Source organism: Morus notabilis, unplaced genomic scaffold (assembly GCF_000414095.1).
Source record: "Morus notabilis unplaced genomic scaffold, ASM41409v2 Scaffold223, whole genome shotgun sequence".
In the NCBI taxonomy this organism is placed as follows: Eukaryota; Viridiplantae; Streptophyta; class Magnoliopsida; order Rosales; family Moraceae; genus Morus; species Morus notabilis.
Window position 1 is genome coordinate 456,719 of NW_010366650.1, and position 26,088 is coordinate 482,806.

At 40.3% G+C, this 26,088-nt stretch overlaps 4 protein-coding genes across 4 annotated transcripts; 3 read left to right on the top strand and 1 right to left on the bottom strand.

Annotated features, from left to right (window-relative positions):
• Window positions 1-1,771: 1,771 nt before the first annotated feature.
• Window positions 1,772-8,953, top strand: LOC112094031. The gene is made up of 6 exons (XM_024173943.1): window positions 1,772-1,847; window positions 1,933-2,031; window positions 2,235-2,303; window positions 2,432-2,588; window positions 8,232-8,371; window positions 8,728-8,953. Exons 2-6 carry the CDS (start codon window positions 1,966-1,968, stop codon window positions 8,935-8,937), a joined length of 642 nt encoding a protein of 213 aa, XP_024029711.1. The 5' UTR covers window positions 1,772-1,847; window positions 1,933-1,965; the 3' UTR covers window positions 8,938-8,953.
• Window positions 8,954-13,931: 4,978 nt separating this feature from the next.
• LOC21400130 lies at window positions 13,932-16,893 on the top strand. The gene is made up of 4 exons (XM_010110867.2): window positions 13,932-14,468; window positions 14,562-14,620; window positions 16,164-16,220; window positions 16,448-16,893. The coding sequence occupies exons 1-4, from the start codon at window positions 13,986-13,988 to the stop codon at window positions 16,629-16,631; spliced, it is 783 nt and encodes a 260-aa protein (XP_010109169.1). The 5' UTR covers window positions 13,932-13,985; the 3' UTR covers window positions 16,632-16,893.
• Window positions 16,894-17,016: 123 nt separating this feature from the next.
• LOC21400131 (protein SRC2 homolog) lies at window positions 17,017-19,689 on the top strand. Its single transcript, XM_010110868.2, has 2 exons — window positions 17,017-17,600; window positions 19,106-19,689. Exons 1-2 carry the CDS (start codon window positions 17,141-17,143, stop codon window positions 19,618-19,620), a joined length of 975 nt encoding a protein of 324 aa, XP_010109170.1. The 5' UTR covers window positions 17,017-17,140; the 3' UTR covers window positions 19,621-19,689.
• Window positions 19,690-19,755: 66 nt separating this feature from the next.
• On the bottom strand, window positions 19,756-23,573 carry LOC21400132 (2-hydroxy-6-oxo-6-phenylhexa-2,4-dienoate hydrolase). Its single transcript, XM_024173937.1, has 6 exons — window positions 23,224-23,573; window positions 22,582-23,065; window positions 21,594-21,936; window positions 21,211-21,309; window positions 20,633-20,753; window positions 19,756-20,485 (listed from the first exon to the last, which is right to left on the bottom strand). The coding sequence occupies exons 1-6, from the start codon at window positions 23,438-23,440 to the stop codon at window positions 20,310-20,312; spliced, it is 1,440 nt and encodes a 479-aa protein (XP_024029705.1). The 5' UTR covers window positions 23,441-23,573; the 3' UTR covers window positions 19,756-20,309.
• Between the last annotated feature and the right edge of the window lie 2,515 nt (window positions 23,574-26,088).

Here is a 26,088-nt window from a genome sequence, read left to right on the forward strand (position 1 = left end):
GGCATTATTCGTTCATATCTAAGCAAATCCACCAAGATTTCCTTAAAAGGGTGCAATTTCTTAAAATTCACTATAAAACCCTTGTTAAAGGCATTGAGTGCTTTGTTAGAGAAACAATGGAGATATTTTTCATTTCCGCGCCGCAGGTCTTGTAAAGGTCTCTCATTCCCTAACCGCCTGTAATGCACGAGGTATTGTTCTATTCTTTCTGTCTTGAGTACAAATCTTGCATTCTATGTCATGTTATTTTCCACTGATTTACCTAAATGTCCAAAAAGTTGATCAATACTAGGGCTTGGCACACAGCATGACTTAATCGAACAAATTGGTGAATGAAAATTGAAGAACTTGATTATTCTTGTATAAAGTGTCTTGGTTTATGTATACACACCAACCAATCATGTCTTATGACCATCATTAGGAGAAATAGGAATGGTGTATTTTAGCTTTGATCCCAATGAGTAAATTGGTTTCCAAGAAATGGGTTGTTTGTTTTGTTAAATCCCTTTGAAAAGGAAATTTTTTTATAGCATCAATGATGTACAATCATAAGAAAGAATCTAACCATTCTGACAGGGATATATATGCTCTTGATTGCTGCATTAAAACTGTAGTAATAATGTCTTCTAGTGAGCAAAGAAGAAGCGCACGAATTTCTGAAATGGATCGCAGAAGGCTAAGCAAGCAAAGAGCCAAAATAAGGATAAGCGAACATGTGAGGAAGCAATGGAGGATTTAGGTACTGAAGAAGTCGATATCGATCTAAAGCGAGGAAGAAAAAAGACAGATTAGATCCATCCAAGATTTAGTTGTGGACACGGATGGAGACAAAATTCAGAAGGTACTTTGTGTTTTTATGAACTCTTTATTTCTTTCAACTGTCATTCATTGAAAGTCTTAGGTTGTCTCATTGCTGTGTTATCTCAACACTACAGATATTTCTTATCTGAAAATTGCTTTTGCCAGTGTAGTTCCTTTGTTTGCTAAAAATTTGACAGTATAGTTACATATATTGGATTATACGTTTTATCATCTGGCTAATGTTCACGTACTTTACCAATTCATGGTTTATGTTGGCGGATATTTACCTTGTTTCTTTTTTAAATCTGACCTTATTTCAGAGCATGTTACTAATACTCAAAGTGTATAAGCTTGTTGTTTTCTGGAAGTTTTAATACACAAGTATAAGCTTCTTATGGAATGCGGATACTTTACTGCTTTAATGGTTATAAAGAAACATAATGTAGAGCATTCGTAGGCCTGAACGAGTGGACATGCGGAAAACGTTCTGATTTGAATATTTCTTACTTTTCCTTTTCGGAAACTTCAATTGCATATGTGTAACTAGTTAGCTACAACTGTGTTGAACTTTCCATATATTCCGATGTCTTACTTAAAAATTAAATTTAGGTCGACAACTCTAGCCATGAAGACGATCAACCAAATTCTGGTGAGTGCCCTTCCTTTATTTTTGGAGTATATTTGGAATGTTCTCATATTGTATAAGCATTTATGATGAAATTGACTCAAAACTTTTTGAATGCTCTTGTATCAGCTGTAATGTCGTCTGAAACTGCTTTACCAGAAAGACGCAATCTTGAACTTTTACTTGGTGTTTTGAAGAGGTATATACTTACAGTAACTTGTTTTATGTTTTCACGGTAAGTTAGGAATCAGGATTTATACTCTCCATTAACAAATCCAGGCTATAAACTACACATTCCTTCCCATGATTGACTTATTCGATATGTGTTCATCAAGAATAGTAATTTCTCAATTTTGTATTTGACTTAAATTATAGGAGAGACTGGTACAATATTTTTGCTGAGCCAGTTAACCCAGATGAGGTCAGTATCTAGTTACATTAGTTCCATCCAAATGCACTTTATATGTGTAGTTAGTAATAGTTTACTGTGCTCTTAAATTTGAAAGGTTGAAGACTATTATGAGACCATAAAAAATCCAATGGATTTTGGTACAATTTCAACAAAACTTTCTGGTGGAAGCTACAAGACACTGGCGGAATTTGAGGTTTGCTCCTTTGTTAATAATTAGTCATATGCTTGTCTTCTCTTTGTTGGGCCCTATAGAGGATAATTTTGATTTTCATAGTTCCCAGACATGTCTTGGAAAATTATTAGTTTCAACACATTAATTGGGTGTCATGAGTTTCGAATAGAATACTTTCCAACCCTTCATAATCAGTTGTTGATTGTTGATTTTGTTTATTCCAGCATGACGTATTTTTGGTATCCAGCAATGCAATGCTTTTCAACTCTTCAAGTACAGTATATTATCGACATGTGAGTTCATTAGAAAGTATCTTTATTATTCACGTGTTTAACCAATATTTTATGCTCTAAATTCTCTGTTAACAAGATCTAAATTGTGCATATCCTCTCATGTATATACATTCTGATTTCGTTTTCAGGCACGTGCTATTAAGGACCTAGCACAGAAGTTGTTTGACGCTCTAAAAACTAACCCTAAGAACTTTGAAAAAGAATGTTCCATTTTGAGACAACGAGCTGGTAGGAGGACAAAAAATGGCTCTTGTGATCAGCCAACTAAACGAGTGGTATCAGAAGGTACAGCTTTTTTCATAACCAGATGATGTATGACCAACAAAAATAATTATGTGGCTCGTGACAAGTAAGAGGATAAGTTCATATCTATGCAGGCCAAAGTAATGTAAAAATAGATAATCTTTTCATTGCCTAAGAGATGAATGATAAGCCCCCTATGCGTTTTACGTATGTTCGAAGGAAGCACAAGCACCTCCACGTGGCAAAATCCGGGAGCTGAGGGAGGAACTGTAGAAGGAGGAACTGGACGTGGAATTTGGCTGAGTCAGCAATTGGTTAGTTAGTTATTCCTAGGGATGGGTGAAAGAATTAGAGATAGTACTATAAATAGAACAAGGGGTAGAATAAGAGGGGAATCTGAATTCTATTGTAACTTCCGTAAGGAGAGAGAGTTGGAGAGCAAGGGATCTCTCGAATATCCCCATATACACCCTGTAACCTACGTCCGCCATTAATTCAATCAAGCTTTCTGTCAGTATTCTACTATTTTCCTGCCATAATTCTCTATTCTGTGATTTGGAGCTTATCATTTGGTATCAGACCACTTTCCTGGATGACGAGGAGGACTGACGATTGTGATAAGGAGAGATCGGAGGGTACGAGGGAAGAGTTCGCTAGGGAATTGGAGGAGGTGTGAGAGGAATTGAAGAAGATTCCTCGGTTGGAGCAGGGAATGGACTTGTTGTTAGCAAGAATGGAGGAATTGATGACTTTGCAACGTCAAGAACGACAGGACCACTAGGTGACCGGAGTGGGAGCACCGGCGAGGCAAACGACGCCGGGGGAGGAGACGGGCGAGAGAGTCAGGCAAACGCGTGATTTTGGGAATCGCGTAGATTGTCGGACTAGGAGAGTGGAGATGCCGACGTTTGACGGTGAAAATCCCGATGGCTGGATTTTTAGGGCTGAAAGGTATTTCACGATGAACGGATTATCGGAGAACGAAAGGTTGGACGTGGCAGTTGTTAGTCTTGACGGGGAGGCCCTAGCATGGTTTCAATGGGAGGATGGCCGTCGGATGATTCGGAACTGGGCGGAATTGAAGGTGATGATCTTGGAGCGGTTTCGTCCAACGCAGGAGGGTAGTTTGTGTGAGAAGTTGCTGTCGTTACGACAAGACTCGTCGGTGAGGGAATACGGGCGGAAATTCAAGGTCCTAGCAGCTCTGTTGAAGGATATCTCTGAGCAGGTTCTAGAGAGTTCTTTCGTTAATGGTTTGAAACTGGAGGTGTGAGCAGAGATTAGGTTGATGAATCCCATGGGGCTGGGAAGAATTATGGAGGTAGCCCAGAGGGTGGAGGAGCGTAACCTGTTGGTACGCGGCCCAAAAGCCCAAGGCCCACAGTACTCAAGTTGGGGAAAAGGGAGTCCGTATAATGAACTTAGGGTGGTCCAACATCTTCTAGTGCTGGTATCCGTTTCAGTGGGGCACCGACTGAAAAAGGGAAAGTTTTGGAGGAAAGAAAGGGAAGTGGCACGGGAGCGGCGCCGTTTAGGGGAATGACCGATGCGGAGTTACAAGCTAAGAGAGAGAAAGGTTTGTGCTACCGGTGTGATGGAAAATACTTCTTTGGCCACCGCTGCCCGAACCGGAAGTTGCAGGTCTTGATCGTCCGAGAGGAGGAAGAACAAGTTGAAGTAGAGGAAGAAAAAGATGAGGCGGCCGACGACGAAGAGACGGTGGAATTGTCTCTTAACTCAGTGGTTGGGTTGATTGCTCCAAAGACCATGAAACTCAGGGCGTTTCTCCAAGGGTGCGAGGTAATTGTTTTAATAGATAATGGTGCTACCCACAATTTTATTTCGTGCGAGTTGGTTCAGAAATTGAATTTACCGGTTGATAAAACAGGGGGTTATGGGGTGGTGATGGGAACCGGTTTGGCGGTGAGGGGAGAGGGAATTTGCCAAGGGGTGAGGGTTTCCATGCAGGAGATTGAGATAGTGAAAATTTTTTTACCTTTAGAGCTTGGAAGTTCGGATTTGATATTAGGTATTCAATGGTTAGAGATGTTAGGGGTGGTGTCTGTGAATTGGAAAACCTTATTGATGAAGTTCAGCTTGGGAGGGAGGCAGGTTACATTAAAAAGAGATCCGGGAATGAACAAGTCGCCGGTAATGCTCAAGGCCTTAATGAGAGCTTTGAGGCACGAGGGGCAGGGGGTATGGGTAGAGTTAGGGGCTCTTGGAGTGGAGTGGACAGCCAAGGAGGAGGAAGTTCCTTCGGAATTACAAGGAATGTTGAGTAGTTTTGGCGAGGTTTTTGAAATGCCGGAAGGGCTGCCACCGGCTAGAACCAAGGACCATGCAATTGTCTTGAAAGAGGGTACTTCACCAATAAGTGTTAGACCATACCGATACCCTCACATTCAGAAAACGGAAATTGAGAAATTGGTTGGAGAAATGTTAGTGGCAAGTATCATTCAACCTAGTGTTAGTCCATATTCTAGTCCGGTACTGTTAGTAAAAAAAAAGGACGGTAGTTGGAGATTTTGTGTGGATTATCGCTCTCTGAACAAGGAGACAGTTCCCGATCGTTTTCCGATTCCGGTGATAGAGGAACTGTTGGATGAATTGCATGGCGCGACAGTTTTTTCCAAGATCGACCTTAAATTAGGTTATCATCAGATTAGAATGAAAGCCGAGGACGTACCAAAGACAACATTCCGTACACATGAGGGACATTACGAATTCCTTGTTATGCCCTTTGGTCTTACGAATGCTCCGGCGACCTTTCAATCGCTCACGAATGACGTCCTTCGCGCTTTTCTCCGTAAGTTCGTACTCGTTTTTTTGTATGATATACTTATTTATAGCCATTCTTTGGAGGAGCATGCAGTCCATCTTGGCCAGGTATTGTCAGTGTTGCGGCAACACCAATTGTACACCAACGCCAAGAAATGTAGTTTTGGGCAGCGATCGATTGAGTACCTTGGCCATATAGTGTCCGCTGAGGGTGTTTCGGCTGATCCGGCGAGTTACGGGGATTTCTCGGGTTGACGGGTTATTACCGGAAGTTCGTGGCGGGGTATAGTCAAATTGCAGGGCCCTTAATTAGCTTGCTCCAGAAGGATAGTTTCCGGTGGGATACGGAGGCGTTGCAGGCTTTTGAGAGGTTGAAATTAGCCATGACGCGTGTACTGGTTCTAGCGCTGCCGGATTTCACAAAGCCTTTTGTCCTTGAGTCGGATGCGTCAGGGTTTGGAGTGGGGGCAGTTTTGATGCAAGATCAGCGCCCTATTGCTTATTTCAGCCAGGTTTTATCGGCTCAAGCACGGACCAAATCCGTTTATGAACGGGAATTGATGGCTATTGTTTTGGCCGGTCAAAAATGGCAGCCGTATCTCTTGGGGCATCATTTTCTGATTAGGACGGATCAACGCAGCCTTAAGTACTTGTTGGAGCAACGCCTAGTTAGCATGGAACATCAAAAGTGGTTGACCAAGTTGTTGGGGTATAATTTCGAGATTCAGTATCGGCCGGGAGTGGAGAATCGAGTAGCGGATGCCTTGTCCCAGTTAGTGGTGGGTCCAGCTATGGCCGCCTTAGTGGCGTCCACTTTTGTCAATACTGAAGAACTCCATCAACAAGTGTTGCAAGATGAACGGTTGGCAAAAATTTGGTCGGGCTTACCTCATAATCCGGCAGCCTATCCCGGGTATTCTATCCGACAAGGCCGGTTGTGTATAAGGGAATGATGGTGGTGGCGTGTACTTCTCCGGTTGTACAACGGTTATTGCACTCTTACCATAACGGGGTGTTGGGGGGCCATTTGGGGGGTTTGAAGACCTACCGCCGCCTGGCGGCCGATTGGTTTTGGTTGGGAATGAAGCGTGATGTAACCGCGTATTTGGCCCGTTGTGAGGTATGTCAGCGGTGTAAAGCATCTACGCTGGCACCGGGTGGGTTGTTGCAGCCCTTGCCCATTCCAGAACAGGTGTGGGAAGATGTATCCATGGACTTTATTGAGGGCCTTCCTCGTTCGGATGACACTATCTTGGTGGTTGTTGACCGTTTGAGCAAATATGGCCATTTTATTGCCTTGAGACATCCATTTTCTGCCGAGAAAGTGGCTATGCTGTTTGTTCGCGAGGTTGTGCGGTTGCATGGGGTTCCCTGCACCATTGTCTTGGATCGAGACCGTATCTTTCTTAGCCGTTTCTGGACTGACTTGCATAAGTAGATGGGTACTGCCCTTTCGCACAGTACGGCCTATCACCCATAGACCGGTGGGCAGTCCGAGGTGGTTAATAGGTGTGTGGAAACTTATTTGAGGTGTTTCACCTCTGATAAGCCGGGGCAGTGGCATAAGTGGTTGGCCTGCTCCGAGTATTGGTACAATACTTCTTTTCACACTGCCACCCGGATGACTCCGTTTTAGACGGTTTATGGCCGTTTTCCCCGACCCTTGCTGCGGTACAGTGTGGGGGCGTCACCGGTGGATTCGGTGGAGCGCCAGTTACAGGACCGGGATGCCATGTTGGAATTACTCAAGTTCCACCTTCTTCGTGCTCAGCAGAAAATGAAGGCGGTAGGCGGTAGCGGATGGTAAGAGACGTGACGTGGAGTTTGCCGTGGGAGACCTAGTGTACATCAAACTTCGCCCTTACCGTCAAGTTTCGTTGGCTCGCTGCCGTAATGAGAAGTTGAGCCCCCGTTTCTATGGGCCTTTTCGGATTACGCAACGTGTGGGACCAGTCGCTTATCGTTTGGCATTGCCGGAGTCGGCTACCATTCACTCAATATTTCATGTGTCACAGCTGCGTAAGGTAGTGGGACAAGGACAGGCCATTTCCTCTCTGCCGGCCCAGCTGACCAGTGATCTGGAGCTGTGCAGAGCCAGCTGAACTACTGGGGGTGCGCCAAACATTACACGGAGGCCGCACTGATTTGGAGGTGTTAATACGTTGGGCTCACCTGCCGGCTCATGAGGATACTTGGGAGTCATATGCCGCCATTGATACACAGTTTCCTCATTTTCACCTTGAGGACAAGGCGCGTCTTTGGGGCGGGGGTAATGATAAGCCCCCTATGCGTTTTACGTATGTTCGAAGGAAGCACAAGCACCTCCACGTGGCAAATCCGGGAGCTGAGGGAGGAACTGTAGAAGGAGGAACTAGATGTGTGAATTTGGCTGAGTCAGCAATTGGTTAGTTGTTAGTTATTCCTAGGGATGGGTGAAAGAATTAGAGATAGTACTATAAATAGAACAAGGGGTAGAATAAGAGGGGGATCTGAATTCTATTGTAACTTCCGTAAGGAGAGAGAGTTGGAGAGCAAGGGATCTCTCGAATATCCCCATATACACCCTGTAACCTACATCCGCCATTAATTCAATCAAGCTTTCTGTCAGTATTCTACTGTTTTCCTGCCATAATTCTCTATTCTGTGATTTGGAGCTTATCAATGAACCATCTGTCCTATCTTTATCTGCATAAGCTTGTGATATAATACGCTTATTGCAAGTTTTGATGCACGTGAATCAAGTGGCCTGTGCGATCACTGTTTTCTTATATTATTCATATGTAATACATTTGTTTATAGAATGATTAGTGGCTACCATGAAACAGATGGTACACTCCTTTTTCTTTTGGTGCAATTAATGCAATACCAACTCATTCTCTCTCTCTCTTTTGTTCCTGTGGACAGGCTCCAGAGAAGAAAGACCATATCAGCACAGTGAAGATCGACTTGGAAACTGTAAGCCTTGGGAAACATTTCTTAATGAGAATGAGGCAATTATTTCTTCAGTTTACAAGAGTCCGGAATCAATTAATCCGAAGTTGAAGGTTAGTGAAGTCTGTGTTGGTGCATGTGCACAAGCTATGATATTAATGGTTTTCAAACTATTTTTAGCCAATCGAATGTTAAAGCAGAAGGCTTGTATTCACTCTCCATAAAACCTTAAATTCAACAAGAGGGATGAGCTCCTAAGGCTTATCTATTCCTGCAAGTTATGGTCTATTATGGCTTTGGCCTTATTTTGAAAAAATGTAGTGGCGAGTAGTGAATAGTGCCAAGTGCTTTTGAATGTGCAGGTCTAGATGTTGGCATCTATGCAGGGTTGAGATTTCGTGGTCAGGAGAAATGTTCATGGATTTATCAGTACCTACTTGTATACTAATTTCTTGTCTTGATTTTGTAGACAAAAATGGACGAGGTTGGATACGAGGGAAGCTTGATGCGGTTTGTTAAAGATCTGGGGCCAACACCTCAAACAGTTGCCAGGGACAAGTTGCAGAAGTGGAAAGCTGATGAAGCTTTTAAGCGTCAGATTGTGACTGCACACCTAGAGCCCCTGAAATCCCTAATGTCACATCTGGACACAATGGTTTTCCCGCTGCTTTGTCTTTAGACTTTCATAAGAATTCCACAAGGAGTCAGCATTTTGGTAGAAAAGTGAATATTCTTTGTGATAAATTGGATGCGCGAAAGGCATCTACACTTGGCATTCTAAACATCAACAATCTTTACGTGGAGGATTTGTTCAGGCTGGCAACAAAATGGAAAATACCGGTGTGTATGGTGGAAAACTAGTCCAGGGTATTGGAGACGGCGTCGTTTCTTTTAATCAAAGCATGGCTGACCAAGGCATTGGTACTCCTTACCTCTCCACTATATGGAATAATTCTGGCAACTTGATCCCCAATCCTATCAACAAGGGTAAGAATGTCCTAAAGGCCGAGCCGAGTTCTTCAGTTTTTAAGGAAATTCCAGGCAACAACAGAAAATTAGTCCCGCTCACTAAAGAGGGGTATAACTCTTGGGAAGATAACCCGTCTTATGAAGACATTGGAAAATACTTTTCCACCTCCCCAGCAGGAAATTCAGTACCTTCTCTCTCTACAACAAGGGACACGCACAACATCTGGGAAAAAGTCTTCTTGACTCCTATTAACCCGAGTAAGAATTTCCAGATGTCTGAGGCGACCTCTTCGTATCCGCTGCAAAACCCTGGTGACCTGCAGAGAAATCCATTCCAGCCCGTGAGACAGGAGGGCAATGCTTTTACGCAAAACCTTCCTGATCAAGGCGTAGAGAATTCTTATCTTTACACCCTCCTTGTTAGGAGCTGGAAATTCTTACTTCTCCAATGCAGAGAACACGCTCTACAACACCAACAATTTTGTCCGCAGTGCTATCAACATGGGTGTGAATGTCCAAATTCCAGTGGCAAATCCTACAAGTCTACTGGAAACTCCTGGTGGCAACCTCGAAAAATCATCCGAAACCTTGAGAGAACCTGCTGCCGTTTTTAAAGAGCTCACACCTAATCAAGGCATTGGGGGTAATTATTTCTCCACTCCCTTACTTCTAGATGGAAATTCATGCTTCCCAGTTCAACCAAATAGCGCCAGCAACCCTGGAATATTTGTCCCAACCATCGTCAACAATGGCGCTATGAATGTCCAAATACCAGGAATGACGTCTTCAGGTCCAAGTATGCTAGACACTCTTTTGGCCAGAGATCGCGGTATTTTGCCGTCTGCAACCATGGAGGCGCTTTTCCTGGCTGTCACAGCTGGATCGGATTTAACTTCCCTTATTGGGGGAGTAAATCAAATCCAAGCCGTTGGTGCTGGAGGAGGCACAAGCAATGAAGGTAAGTTAGAGCAGGCAGACCAAACTTTGAGTTGGCTTCAGCCAACACAGTGGGCGCCACAGCCTATCTTTAATGTTTCAATGCAGGAGCAATCAGGGATGGCCGCAGCAGATTTGGCGGTTCAAGCTGCATCCTCTGATTGGCGAGCGCTGGGTAACAACACTGCTACCAACACTGCTAATGGGCAGCTAATGGCGGGTACATCCGTTATGAATTGGAGGCATTCAATCGATGGCCGCCTGGAGGAATCGAACACTGGAGCTCCTCTATTCAACAACCATAAGCCGACCGAACGCTAATGTGGTTCTATGGTCCTAATCAACTGTGAACTGAGCATTGGATGAAGGGCATGTGATTTAGGACAAACATGCCCAGTTATTATCTTTCTTTGTTTTTTGCATTTTAAATCTTCTATTTGCTTCATGCTTCGTTATGACTTGTGAGTAGAAGGATTTCATTTGGAAGTTTTGATTTTTATTTTTGCTGAATTTTGGAAGTTTTGATTTGGAATGATGAGATGAACTTGCTATTGTTTTTTGTTATGTCATTTCTCCTTTACATAATTTGTTCCTTATTAGACAAAAATTGTTTAAAAACTATGATACCCTTGAGTGTATGGGTCTGAATTTTTACTCATTATTCTTGATTAATACCCTTTTAACTCATATAGTTATTTGACTAAAAAGGATATTAATCAAGAGTAAAGAGTAGAAATCTAAACACATGCACTCTAAAATAAGGGAGTTTCTTTGATGAATTACTGGTAGTTCTCTTGTTTTTAACCATCTGATGTGTATTAGAAATTGTATGTTCTGTATACTTTTTTAATCTACTCTGATTCTAATCAGTTTAATAGTTAGAAATTGACACTATCAGTATGGATGTCTATTAGAGAAAGTCTTTATTTGTGACTTTCTCTTTTAAGTTTTGTATTATGTCTTAAAATTTAAGTATATTGATACTTTAAACTTTATTCCAAATAAACTAAAAAATTAACAGCACTAATATAAAGTTTATTATTTTATGGACTATAAATTTTAAAGGATTAATTACAAAAATTTTTCTTGATCCGTTCCCTTTGAACAATGAAATGTTAACAAAAAAGCTCTCTTTATTAAGTTTTTATTTGAAATAGGCATTTAATTTACTACTTCGAGGGTATTTTGATATTTTTATAGTTTAAAATTTAATTTGAATTTAAACTAATTTAAATATTCAAAAAAAAATTGTATAAATTTTTTTATTCTACGCAAAAAAAAAGATTCATAAAATTTTTAACTTACATTCAATCAATAACGGATGTATCATAATTAAAAGTTGAAATTTAAATTAGTTTTAAATTCAAACTAAATTTAAACCATATAACTATTAAAATGCTCTAATATAACAAATTACATGTGAATTTCCATTAAAAAAGCTAACGGAGAGGCTTTTTTTTTAATATTTTATTATTTAAGGGGAATAAATGTTACGTTTTAAAAATTAAGAGACAAAGTGTTACAAATAATATATTTTACGGGGAGTTTTTATAATTAATCTAATTTTCAAGATAAATTTAACTCTCGGCAAATTTAGGATATAGAAAATAATAGATAAAAAATCTAAGAGAGATAAATTATTGAAAACAAAATAGATGCATGTATTGTTATTTTATTTCAAAATATGTATAGTTATTTTATTTCAAAATTTCAATTAAATTCATATTTCTCTGAAAAAAAAGGCTCCGCCATTGAGCACAACAAAAGCGTCACTTGATATTAAAAAAAAAGTATAATTAAACATATGTAATTATTAAGATCTCCGGTTTTTAGTATAATTGTCTCTCGAAATTATCGTGGTTTAATAAATTGTTTGTCTCCTAAACATTTAATTTTAACAATTAACCTCATGAACTTGTAAATTTATCACAATGTGTCTCATTTTACTAAATTTGTTTAAAATTTTTTTAATTAGATTTAACGGATTAAAAGTTGAGAAATTGAAAGATTTGTTTTACATTTGAATTGGGACGTTGAAATTTTTCGTTGAACGTGCTTTTTCGACGCTAATTTAACACAATCATCATTAAAATAGGGTATATTGCAACAACTTTATAAATTGAGAAGGCAACTTGTCAAAATTAAAAGTTTGTGGGGTAATTTATTAAACCACAATAAAATTAGAGAGTAAGGGCTCGTTTAATTCGTTGATTTGAGTTTTTAATTCGAGTTGAGATGTGACTTTATGTGAGAGGTAAAAAGTTAGATGTGACTGTTTATGAGAGCTTTTTACTGTAATAAAATTTGAATTTTAAACTCGAATCGGTAAAATGAACTTGACCTAAATATGATAAAAACCCCAGCATCTGTAACGATGATAAGATACCATTTTTCAAGTGGTTTCTACCCAAGAAAAAAAAAATCAAGGGGAAAAAAGAGTTTAAGGCCTCGTCCAGTTCGCCGATTCGAGTTTTCAATTCGAGTTGAGATGTGATTTTATGTGAGAGCTTTTAAAAAGTTAGATGTGACTGTTTCTAAGAGTTTTTAACTGTAACAAAACTGAAATTAAAAACTCAAATCGATGAAATGAATGAGGCATAAGTAATTAATAATTTAAAGCATCACCTTTTGTCAAACCTGAAGGGTAGTTCAGAAATTACGTGTTATCCTCTAGCAAACACACACAAACAGATATGGAGTTTGGCGCTGCTTCCATCACCATCACCATGCATATAGCAGAGACCTCTCCCTACAAAATCATGGAGCTCAAATGGATCAAAACCACTCCCAAAATCCTAACCAGATACACCAAAACCCTTTCTCTTCATCACCACCACTGCCTTCCTCATTTCCCGTCTTCATTTCTACAAAACGGTCCCACATCAACCCCGAAGACCTCTACCACAGCTTATTCTCCTCGTCAGGCACTATCGTCGCTGGGCATATTTCGACGCTGCACAGCTTTAGACGCAGACAACGATGGAGATACTTCCGGTAGCAGTGGAGGAGATGAGGATGGGTTACGATGGCCGCCGTGGCTGGTGTGAACGTTGTCGTTGTCGCGTTGGTTATCTTCTTCGCTTCGACTTTCGCCTCCTCAACCCTGCTCATCGATGTTCGTGATGTGGGCTCAATTTTGATAGTTCGTTGGGTGAGATTGATCTAAGTTCGTCAAAATTTCAGATGTTGTCATTGGTTCAATTGAGAAATTGATGAATCTCTTCAGGAAAGGCATCAACTATGGACTGTTTGGCTTTGAAATTAAAGGGTGTCAACCTCAATTCCAAAATCGGGCTTGTTTAGTGGGTGTAGATCTGAGTTTGTTCATTATTTTAGTTAGTTTTGTTAGATTTGTGTGTTGATGAGTATGGGTGATTGTAATGATGATGGTGATGAGTAGAGTTATGGTGGTACTCAGAAAAAGATGGTGGTGGAGATGGTGAACGGTGGATGTTGGGATGATGCTGGTTGTTGTGGTCTTGGTGACAGTGGCCATAATGGTGGTGGGGGTTTGGTGGAGACGATGGTGGGTGATGAATTTATTTTCTTTTTGAGCATTTCAGTCATTTTAGTGAAAAAGATGGTCACATGATGGGTCAGATGCATTCTCCTGTTAGCTTTTGAACGACTATTGACAGAAATGATCAAATTATACCTGTTTTAAAAAGTTGGGAATCAATTTATTAAAAAAAAAAATTAGAGATCAAACTATCACTTATTAAATATGTTGGGGACTAATTTAAAACATCACCTTTCGTCACACCTGAAGGTAGTTCAGAAATTACACAAGTGTTATCCTCCAGCAAACACACGCGGACAGATATGGAGTTTGGCGCTGCTTCCATCACCATCACCATGCACATAGCAGATACCTCTCCCTGCAAAACCATGGAGCTCAAATGGATCAAAACCACTCCCAAAACCCTAACCAGATACAACCAAAACCCTTTCTCTTCATCACCACCACAGCCTTCCTCATTTCCCGTCTTCATTTCCACAAAACGGTCCCAGATCAACCCCGACGACCTCCACCGTCTCTACCGGACCTGCGATCTCTCCGGCCACCGCTTCCCGGCCTCCGACGACATCGCCGAGGCACAAAAGCTCCGAATTGCCCTCTCCCGCAGCGCCTTCGTCGTCTCCGTCTTCTGCAAGCCTGCTCGCTACGCCGAGTCCTCCGTTAGAAAGCCGGAGTCGCTCCTGCAGAGGGTGGTCGAGCCTCTTAGTCCCTACAATGGCGAGCTGGTAGGGTTTGGTCGTGCCGTTTCCGACATGGCATTGACGGCTTCGATATACGACGTCATGGTAATTGATAATTGTTGATTAAGTTTTAAGTATGGTTATTGTGTGATTGTAATTGTAATTATATGATAAATGTGATTCAGTGACTCTTCCCAGGTTGCTCCTTCGTTGCGAGGATTGGGAATTGGAAAGATGATTGTTCAGAGAATCTTAAGGTCTGTCGTTTCTATTTCTTCTCATTTTTTCTCTCTTTCTCCCTCTTTAAGCTACTTGTTTACTATTATTAGAATCCCATATTAATAAGCCGGTTTTGTTAGGTTGAGTTATACTCAATATTTTTTGATTTTTGTAAAATGGTATCAGAGTAGGCTCAGTTTTACAATATTGGATCCCCTAATATTGACTTATTCACAGCGGTTTGGCATGGTCTACGCTGTGCGTGAGGGGGCGTATTAGAATCTCACATTGGCTGGAGATATTGATATGATCCACTTAATAAGGTGAAGGCAATCCTCCCCTAACAAGCCGGTTTTGTTAGGTTGAGTTAGGCCCAATATCCTTTGATTTCTGTAAAATGGTATTAGAGCAGGCTCAGTTTTACAATGTTGGGTCTCCCAATATCGACTTATTCGCAGCGGTTTGACATGGTTCACGCTGTGCGTGAGGGGGCGTATTAGAATCCCACATTGGCTGAAAATATTGGCATGATCCACTTAATAAGGTGAGGGCAATCCTTTCCTAACAAGTTGGTTTTGTTAGGTTGAGTTAGGCCTAATATCCTTTGATTTCTGTAAAAACTATTATTGATTTTAGGCCGGTTCATTTTATTAGTTCAAATCACAACTTAGTTCTTATTATATTATTTTTTCTCATAAAAATAAAAATTTAAATTTAAATTTTACTGTATTTTTTCTCACGTTAATTTACTTTTTAACTCAAATTCTCAACTTGAGCGAGCGAAACGGAGGAGACGCTGATTTATGAGATTTCTAATATGTGTTAATTTTGTCGAAATCTTAGTTTATTTGGTCTAATATGAGTTGGTGTCAAAAAGTTATGCCTAACGGTTAACACTACTCTTTTAATATTTGCTTAGTTTGGAATTACTGTAGTTTTCTAACAAGTTTATTTTCACTTGTAACAAAAGAATAAGCAGAAGCAAAATAAAAAAGAAATTCCAACTTTAAAAGTGAATTAGTGTCCGTGTAAAGAATTTTTAAACAATGTTATTAAACACATTAATTGACTTTCTAAATTCAAAAGCTGGGAGCTTTGGCCATTCAAAATAGCTTCAAGTGAAACTCACAAAATATGAGTATTTAGAAAATCTATACTAAGGAAACTTTGAAACTTGTTCAAAGATTAGTAAGATTTTATGAACTGCATTTTAATATTTTTACTTCTTATTAGAAAAATTAAATTCAATTTTGTTCCATTAAGCACTTAAGAAAAGGCCGGTTAACTCCAGTTTATTGATCTATATATTTCCATAATTAAACTGTTAACATACAATTAGTTAAAATCAACATTACTTTTTGGATTCACTCTGATAAGGAATTTAGTGACCTTCTAGTTTCTGACATTGTTGGAGATTGGTCTTCTTTTCTACAGGCTTTCGGTTTTCTTCGAGTTTTTGTATTCTCTATTCTTGTAATTTTGTTCTCATTCAGTAATAAATTTCTCTTGTTTCTTTGTCAAAAAAAAAAAAAAAACAGTTAATTGTATTTAACATTTTCCCTTCTCTGTTTGTTCCTACAGAATGCTCACAAGTAGGGACATTTATGACATAGCTGCTCTTTGCTCGGAGAATGAAAGGTAGGAGTTATACTTCCCACCATTACCCACTTGAACGTTGAGCCTTGAAATTCTCTCTCTCTCTCTCTCTCCCTCCCATGAGAAGATTTTTTGTCACATGGGTGGTGCCAATTTTCTTCAAGAGATATGAAAGCCTTGTCATAAACAGATTTTTGCATTTACTAGTGTGTACAGCAAAATGCTTATCTGTTGGTGATGATATATTTTTTTTCCTTATCTTCTTGCAGGCCGTTCTTTGAAGCCTGTGGATTTGGAGATGACATTTTGCGCTCCACTACAATGATGTATACACGGACTGTTTCAGCTAGTTCTGAAGTCAACCAGATGGCCAAACGTGCTGGTCGAAAGCTGTTGTTAATTCCACCCCCTAAAACTCCTCTGCGTGTACCCCTGGATCCTGATAAGCAGTGAAAATACTTTCACCTGCTCAGTGAAAAACACAGTCCTAAATTCAATTCCCACTTTCTTCGTTTGGATTTAACTGTGTACACACTGTACATAGATAGCTACTGTGTGAATACGGCCAAAAAGCGCCAAAAAAAAAAAAAAAGTTACTAGGCCAGTAGCCTCTCCATGTGTTGAAACTCAAGATCATGTTTCGCATTTTTAAACTTGACATATTTGGACTATTTTAACCATTGTGCCTACATTATATACCTGTACGCTATCTAATGTGAAGCGGATTCTTGTCCACCTGTGATGCAATAGATAGAAGAAAAAGCTGACCCAAGAAAGAGATTACCCCATAATGCTGCTTTGGTATATAAAAACATCTCATATCCAAAAAGTAAAGTAGCCTTGTTGATAATGCAGAACAGCTCCCCTTCTTTTTCACCCACATCTCAACTTTATCCAAACAACCTTATACAAGACTGTTTCTCTTATTATCCTCATCTCCTTTTTTCTCAGCACATTCTCTCATGGGAAAAATCTGGGTGGAAATATGCCTCATATCTGCTCGTGGGCTCAGGCGAACTTCTTCACTGTGGAAGCTCCAATGGTTTGCAGTTGGGTGGATTGATCCAAACAACAGGTACTGCACAAAGATTGATGCGTCGGGGAATGCAAACCCAGTATGGAAAACCAAGTTTGCAGTCTCAGTGGATGACTCAGAATCAAACCTCAACGATCTAGTTCTTCATGTTGAAGTTTACAGTAGGGAACCAATATTCCTCAGAGAGAAACTTCAGGGTTCAGCAACTATTCTTTTAAAAGAATTTCTGGCTAAGCATGACAAGAATTCTGAGGCTTCAGCAAGGCCTGGAACTGAAGAGGTGGGGAGCTACCAGTTGCGCAAAAATAGTTCTAACAAGCCTCAAGGATTTGTTGATGTTTCAATACGTATTTCTGAGGATAGAGAAGAGCCATATTCTTACCTTGGTATGCCTAAATCCTTTGGATTATTTTCTTTGCCTTAGGCCAGCCGCCCCGCCCCCAAAAATATTTTCTCATAATTTTGTATATGATTTGCCCCCTCTAAAATTTTTTTAATTGCATTTTCTACACAGATTTTTTTTTTCCTTCTTCTAAAAGTTGCTATTATCTTTCAAATTTTAACTTTTAAGTTTACTCATATTTTCTAATTTATTCAAAATGCTTCAATTATACCTTAAAATTTGACTTTTAAACATACTCATTATTAAAATTTAAAATTCCAAATAAAAAAATTAACGCTACTACTACATAAATTCATAATTTTGTATATTACGCTTTAAAAGGTGAATTAAACTCGTTTGCAAACGTGATTCAAGAAAGAAAAAAATACAAATATATAGAAAAAGATAATTAAAGAGAAAAAATAGTTGCCCTAATAGTTTAAGTTCAAAACTTTAGCTTTAATCTCGCCCCCGGGAAAATTTTTTCTGGCTCCGCCGCTGGATATGCAGACGTTTTTCTTATGATAAAATATGTTTCTGAAGAGGAAATATTATATCAGAATAAGACAATGTATAGACCTAATATTAGAATCTCAGATGGAGATATTAGCATAATTCACTTAATAAGGTGAGGATAATCCTGTCATAATAAGCCGGTTTTGTTAGGTTGAATTAGGCCTAAAATCCTTTGATTTCTGTAAAATAGTATTAGAGTAAGTCCAGTTTTGTAATATTAGGTCCCTTAATATTGACTTATTTGCAGCGGTTTGGCATGGTCCACGCTGTGCGTGAGGGGGCGTATTAGAATCCCACATTATTTAGAGATATTGGTATGATCCACTTAATAAGGTGAGGGCAATCCTCCCCTAACAAGCCGGTTTTACTAGGTTGAGTTAGGCCCAATATCTTTTAATTTCTGTAAAATGCTATCAGAGCAGGCCCAGTTTTGCAATGTTGGGTCCTCCAATATCGACTTATTTATAGTGGTTTGGCATGGTGTGCGTGAGGGGGCGTATTAGAATCTTAGATTGGCTGGAGATATTGGTATGATTCACTTAATAAGGTGAGAGCAATCCTCCCCTAGCAAGCCGGTTTTTACTAGTTGAGTTAGGCTCAATATCTTTTGATTTCTATAAAACCTAACCAGTGTGTTTTATCACAGTGCTGAGTTTCATTCTATGTTTTAAGAAATGTTGCACCTATCCCTACATTTTACAAACTGTGTTAAATCTAGAAATGTTTTATTCTATGTTTTAATCAGATTTGTAACATTATTCCTAAAAACACAAGGTGTAACCCACAGAATTTTGATGAAACATAAAGTAGAATACAATATTTCAATAAAACACGAGGGGAATTTTTGTTATTATCCCTTTAAAACTTGCATTCGTGAGGGCCCCTTTTTCAGCAACAAAATTATCTACTTCAAAAGTATTAACTTTTTGGTCGATGCAAGACATGGCCCTTTATAAATCTTTACTGCATTACTAACTTCAAATGCTATTGTAGGCAATGAAGGAGGACATGCTAATGACGGCAATTCTATTACCTTGGCTACTGGGGATGGTCCTGCAAAAACCTTCCCCACTGAGATCCCCTTAGCTCCATTCCATAGACCAGAATATCAAGCGCGTGCTAATTACCCTTACACACATCCCATTCCATTCCCCACAAACTACACCAACCTGCCTGCAGCTCGACCAAGCTACCCACCGGCAAGTGGACCAAGTTATCAGCCCCCTAGAACTCCACCACCCCCTCCACCGCCTTCTAATGTCGGTTACATACCCACTTTCCTGCCGAGGCCAGACCGTATGCCAGAGACCTATATAAACATGCCATCATCATCATCATCTGGGGCACCTCCCGGCCGTGGTGGAGCACCTGGTTTTGCAATGGGAATGGGTGCTGGAGCTCTGGCAGCGGGTGCTGTGATCTTCGGTGACAACTTCATGTCAGGGTTTCATGTTCCTTCTGGTTTTAATGACCCCACTCTTGTTATATCAACTGATCCTCCTTTCTGATTTATATCGCAAGAGAGATTCTGTAACTATGTACTATTAATGCAGCAGTAAAGTGAACTGAATTTGGTTTACCTCGTGTTGTTGAATTGATTAGTCTTTTAGTCGTTATCAAGAAAGTTAACTAGAATTTGGTCCACAAGTCTATCAACCAGAGATGTAAATATGGAAAACGATTGGCTGGGCTGCTCCTCATACTTTAGTATCTAATGTTGCAAATCAAGGCAAAGTATACAATTTCCTCCAATGTTCTACCGATGCCACACATCACCACTCACCACTAGTTTACTCATGTTATTACACAATCACAATAGCTTGTACAACTCGACACGACAATTTCTGATAGGTTTAAAACCTCAACAGTGATATCTAGCATTTTAGCTACGCCATGTTGAAAGAAATAATGATTACATTAGCTATAACTCTAATTTTCTTTTCAATTTGTTGAATTCAAATTATGTACAAGCTAGAAGGAAGCATTATTAGTATTGCAGCGTGACAGCGTCAGTCTCAAACTTGGCTCTGTGGGATAGTTTCCATTGTTTTGGCCAGCTGTGATTGAAGTTGGGATTCCAAGTTCTTATTCTATAAAGGCCACCGGTACCCTCTTGAAGGTAGCTAAATTGGGTTGGCTGCAAGCAAGAGACAGAAGCTCAAACTACGACTCACAATGCTGCTTCTCCGAGTCACTGCTAAACACTTTGCAGAAATTTCTGAACTATCGATATGAACTCATCCACTTTTTCTTCGTGTGGCAAGTGGCCACAATGCTTGATTACTTCAAAGCAGGAGCCAGGTATAGCTCGTGAAAGCCTCTCAGCATTCCATGCGGGGACAAGTCGGTCATCATCACCCGTAACAATCAGAACTGGGTTTCAAGAAGAGAATTAGAAGCATCATCATGCCAAAAGGCTCTTTCATCAAACATGTCCCAAGATGACTCTCACCATCAAAGAACTTGAAAGAACTCATTCAAAAGGTCACTCGAAAGAGAAGTGTGGAGTGATGTCTTTACCAGGACATGAGATTTCATGCAGTCTTTTTGACAACGGTGGACTTGATTCAGGAGCGGTATCAGTAAGCATTGCTGCAGTGTACTCCACTAGTGCCCTATCCCAATTCTTAGTCCTCAATGGCTGCACAAAGACATCCATGTGAGCATTATCCTTTTCAGAACCAAGATCTTAACAATATGTTTGGTTGGAGGGAGGGAGAGATGGAGGGAGGGAGAGGGGTCGAGAGAGAGAGAGTGAATCTCTTGTTTGGAAAGAAGGAGAAGAGGAGGGAGAGACTCCCTCCGGGCCCACTATTTTGGATCCTTCCATTGATGAAAGGATTCAACCAATCCATCCAAAATTAAAAGAAAATGACTTTTTACCCTTCAAAAGTAATTCTTAACAAATAGTAATATGGACAATATAGTAATTAAACAAAAAAAACTATCATGTGTCCTTTCAACTCCCTCCCCCTCCTACCAAATAATATAAAAGGATTATTATAATCCTCTCTATTCTTCACATTCTTCATCTCTCCAACCCTCTCCATCCTTCCTCCTCTCCATTCTTACGAGGATTAAGATGTTGAGAAAATCACCTTTGTATAACCTTGGAGGACGTGTTCAGTGACTAGATTCGAGTCATGCCATGCATTCTTAACAGCAGCAATACCAAATTTATCAATTATCATCCTTACCTACAAAAGAACATGAGGTAAACCATTTTCAGAGGTACCTTATTTACTTTACCAAGTTTTGTTCTACAAACTAGTCATCAGCAGAAAATGTCCTTGTATTATCGAACAAGTTCACTTCAATGTGTAAGGATATCAACCCAGAACTTGGACTTATTGGACATAACATAGATAAATATGTATAATCCCCCTGATAAAACAAATGACTCAATGAAAGGTAAAAGAATTTTTTTTTTAATTTTTTTTTGATAAAAAGTGCATAGAGAATTATCTAGTGGGAAACTTACCAACATCACAGCAAAAGCTGAGCGCAGAATAGCCGACAATAGTTTCTTATACAGAGAGTTTAGCATATTTGCCATCCCCTTAACAATATTCATAATTGCCTGGGAAACAAACTGAGCGAACTTGGACAGGATATTGCCAAGTTGAACAAATGGGTTCCCTAGGCTATTCTTGTTTGAGCTGTCTTCTTGGATCTGATTATCTCCTCCCAATTGAGTTCTCTTAACAGGCTCCTTATGCGCAATGAGAGGGGCCACAATTGCTGGTGCAACAAGGATCAGAGCAGCAACACGTTCTGGGGCTTCAAAATATGCATTAACTGCTACAAGAGAACCAGCTGAATGCCTGAGATGCCAAATTTTTCTCCATAATTTCAGATTAATCTCAGCTTTAAAAAAAAAAAAAGGGGTAGTGTTGTCTTTTAAAATAACTTTTTAACAAAAAGTAGATGGGCAAGAATAAGAATCTTTTTTGATGAAAAAAAAGATCATTGATGTCATCCTATCACCCTGTCACCTTCATCTATAGCAGAAATCAAGGGGCGTACCGGAAGATCTGAAACGACTTCATCCGATTTTACCGTGAGCTTAGTTTCACTCACACAACCACAAGCTCAATCGAGCAGGGATCTAAAGTGAGATTTTAGTGTATCGAACCCTGAACTCATTCTAAGAGAAAGAAGAAAAAAAGACATTCTGACCGCACCGAACGGTTGGTGGTGAAAATCCAACGGCATCAATAAGAATTGCAATTGTTAGAATTAGCCATTGATGCAAGTAAGATGCCACGAATTATGTTGTTATCAGGTCATTCCAAGAGAGAAGTTTTCCTAAAACGGATCCAAAATATGACCATCCCCACAACAATATATATCCTCTTACAAAATGGGAATGATGTTAATCATGATTTTACAGAAAAGACAAACAAATCCAATCAATGAAAGAAAGAAAAACATTGAAAAGACAAGGAAAAGGAAATGCACATACATACCCCACAAGGATTGCCTTCTGAGACCCCAAACGATCAATGAAGTACAAAGTGGCAAGCACCGAGAAGGCCATGGAATAGGGATTCAAAGGTTTTGCATCTCCATTTCCAGAAGCCGATTTCTCAAAAGGGTTCAACCTTGATGTCAACCCAAATGCTGGTCTATCAAAGGCAACAACTTTGGAACCAACCACCTCAGCCAAAGCCTTCATAACTCTACTCCATGAATACACAGAGGCTCCAAAACCATGTAGCAAAATCATAGGAAACCCGATTTTCTTAACCGGATGAGACACGCTTTGAGTCTTCTCCAAAGACTTGTTTGCTCCTTCTGACTCGGCATCATATGTCTTGTGGTGTATGCGCACACCTCTGAATTCACAAAAACAGCTATCTGGGTCAGCCAAAACGGTGGGCTCCACCAATTCATCTTGATCAATTCCAGCTATTCTCTCCTTCTTCTTCTCTTGTGAGTCCAACAATTGTCCTGTACTATTATCTAAAGTAAGCATCATCACAATTCACCAAGCATTATTGTTATTATTATTATTTATTATTATTTTTTTTCAAAACCCACCAAGGAAACATCTCAAAATCAAGAACCCATTTGTTGGTTTCCATAAAGAAGAATAACTGAGTATGTACCGGAGTAATCGGCGCTAGAAGAAGCTGAAGCCGAAGCACAAACGATGTGGGAGCTTTGAAGAACCACATATTGATGATGAAGATAGGGGTTTTTGTGAAAGTTGATGAAGCTGAATCTTGAAAGCTTGTTATGATGAAGCTTCTTGAAGTTGTGGTTGGAGTAGAAACTGGGAGGGCAAAGTGAGACTAAGCGGTGGAATTCTCTCAGCTCCACCATGGCGATTTTAGTAACTTTTAGCGTGAGTTTATTAATATGTTGTGGAGTAACTTGCTCAGACGGACTCGAGAGTAACTTGTTTTGGCGCTCTCAGAGAGAACACGTCCATGAAGATGAAGTGGATAACATAAAAAAGTACGTTGCGGAGTCTTTTGGAAAATTAGATTAGATCAAGAATTACATTCAATATTAAAATAATTAAAAAGAGAATTGTACTCATGAAAAAAATATGTTAGAATGACTATCCAACAAAATAAAATTAGTAAAATGATTTTTTTTATTTTTTATGAATAATGACCATCTAATTATTCTTTATAAAAAGTGGTCATTTTACAAATAAAATTTTTTAAAAAGTTATTTTACTAATAAAACTTTTCTATTGAGTTATTTTTACAAAGGCCTCCTCCATGACACCAAAATAGCAAAAAAAAAAATAATAATAATAATTCTGTTTTTTTTCTCTCAATAAAAAATAAAAATTAGTGCCATCTCATCTCTCATTTCATTTGTCACAAAAAAATCTTAGAATCCGTTAATAAATCAGAAAGAGACAAACTTAATGTTGACGGTGGAATTTCGTCAACAAGATCTTATTGGATTACCCCACAGAATCCTATTGGGTTACCGGTTTGAAACTTGTGATTGCACTGAATATATTAGATTTGTGTAGTATGGTTTTTGCTAGGTTGTGAAGTAAATGATATTATGCTTATGAAAGTAAGAACACACAGGAATTTTATAGTGGTTCACTCTATTAATCAAGAGCTACATCCATTGTATTGTATTTCTCTTATCTTTGTTCTTCCCAGTTACACATGTGTTAGCAAAGAATTCCTCCTCCCTCTCTCTCTCTCGGGGGCTCTTCCCTTTTATAGTGGGTATTGCACGAGTCTCTACCCAATGGTAGGCAGTTTGGACCATTTGACTGTGTCCTTCATGGGGCCCGCCTACTCGAGAGGCCTATGGCCTTTTTTGTTCAGACCATAGCCAGCAATTACCTTTTGGACGGTTCACTCATCTAATTTGTCCCCCCATTACAGCTCTGTAGATCTCTGTAATAGCTTGTGATCTGTTCTAGGCGGTTTTAGGGGTTTGTAATCATTTCCTATGCAATTGACCTTCTCCAAATCCAGACGCAACCTTGGGATATTCGGCTGATCTTCTCAGGGGTCTTCCTTGAGACGTGGATCCAGTTGCTTATGCTCTGCCATCTGCGCCTATGTTGACCTTTGCCGAGGGTATCTTCCCTCACGGCTGACTTTATCGCGTCATTTGACCCGGACTGGTCTCGCATACCCTGATTGTGTAAAAGGTCGACAATCTCGGTCTCCTTATACATTCGGCTCTCCCGCCATACAGGAGAGACCAATAGCCCTCAGACGTCGAGGGCTAAATGACGTGGCAAGCATGGGGCCATGTATGGCCTGGTCATTGTCCGACGTGTCGGTGTGAATTTTCCCACACAACAGTTGCCCCCCAGGTCGAGGCTTTTCTTCGGACTGCCTCGAGCCAGGTCTGGGGTTTGCTCTGGTTCTCCTCTCGTTTGCTTCGGGTGTGGGAGCTTAATTTTGAACCTTTTTTGCAATGATGGCCCTGGCGCTACGGAACCCCTCGAGAAGCGCAAACATCGTGTCCGTTCAATCGCCATGCTGACGTGACCTTTTCATTTAAATGGATGAATCTGGGCCGTTGGATCGCGACCCCTTAGCCTCCCGCCCTTCCCCCAACCGTTGGATCAAACCCCTGTGCCCCCATTGTTAGATGCAGACGTATTTGATCGGACGGCTGGGGGTCGAGGCCCTTGGGTTAATATAAAGGGTCTCTTCGTGTCTGAATCACCCGAAAACATTTTGAAGCAGTCGAAACTTTGCCAAAATTTCCCCAGGATCGTTCCTTTTCGGCCATTTCACGAATTACCAGCAACATTCTTCTCAAGAACTCGCGCACCTCTCTTGCTCCGAATTCCCTAGTAAGCATCTTCTCAAACTCCCCTCCACTCATTTCATTTCTCGTGTCTGGAATGTGGCGGATTGTTTTCTAAGTGGTGGGAATAGTTGGGAATGGCACGATAGGAGAGGTTGGAACCTGTATTTGGTAGTGTCCGCCATGTCTTGAACTGGCCGTAGGAGTTTTGAGTGATTATATGTTTTTTGTTTGGCATTCTGGGTTAGTTTGAATGGTCGCTGCTCTGCTTGAGTAGTTTCCGGTTCAGTTCACGCCCAGGTTTGAACCGTCATCGCTTTGACCCCAATTTTAACCGATGAGACGTTTCGATCTTTAAGCACCGAACTATCTTTCCTTCCCTTCTCGACTTATAGGAACTGACCTTAAATTTTTCCTTTACAGTAATGGCTTCTAGAGGGATAAAACGTCGAGGGGGATCATCTTCCGTGCCTCTCGTGAGGCCGGATCCAACGCCAGCTGCCGGGTCTCCCTCCTACTCTACCGCCAGCGATTCACTTCTGATGGAGGTCGAGCGCTACGTCCCTGACCTACGCGATGATGAGGACAACGTTGATCGCCTGGTCGAAGGCGAGGCTGACTCTTCTAGCAGTACCGGCTCCTTGGTGGGAGGCGTCATATTCGGCAGTAGCGACCGACTCACGGGTGTCCTTGTGGCCTCGATAGGGGCAGACGAGGATCGGCTG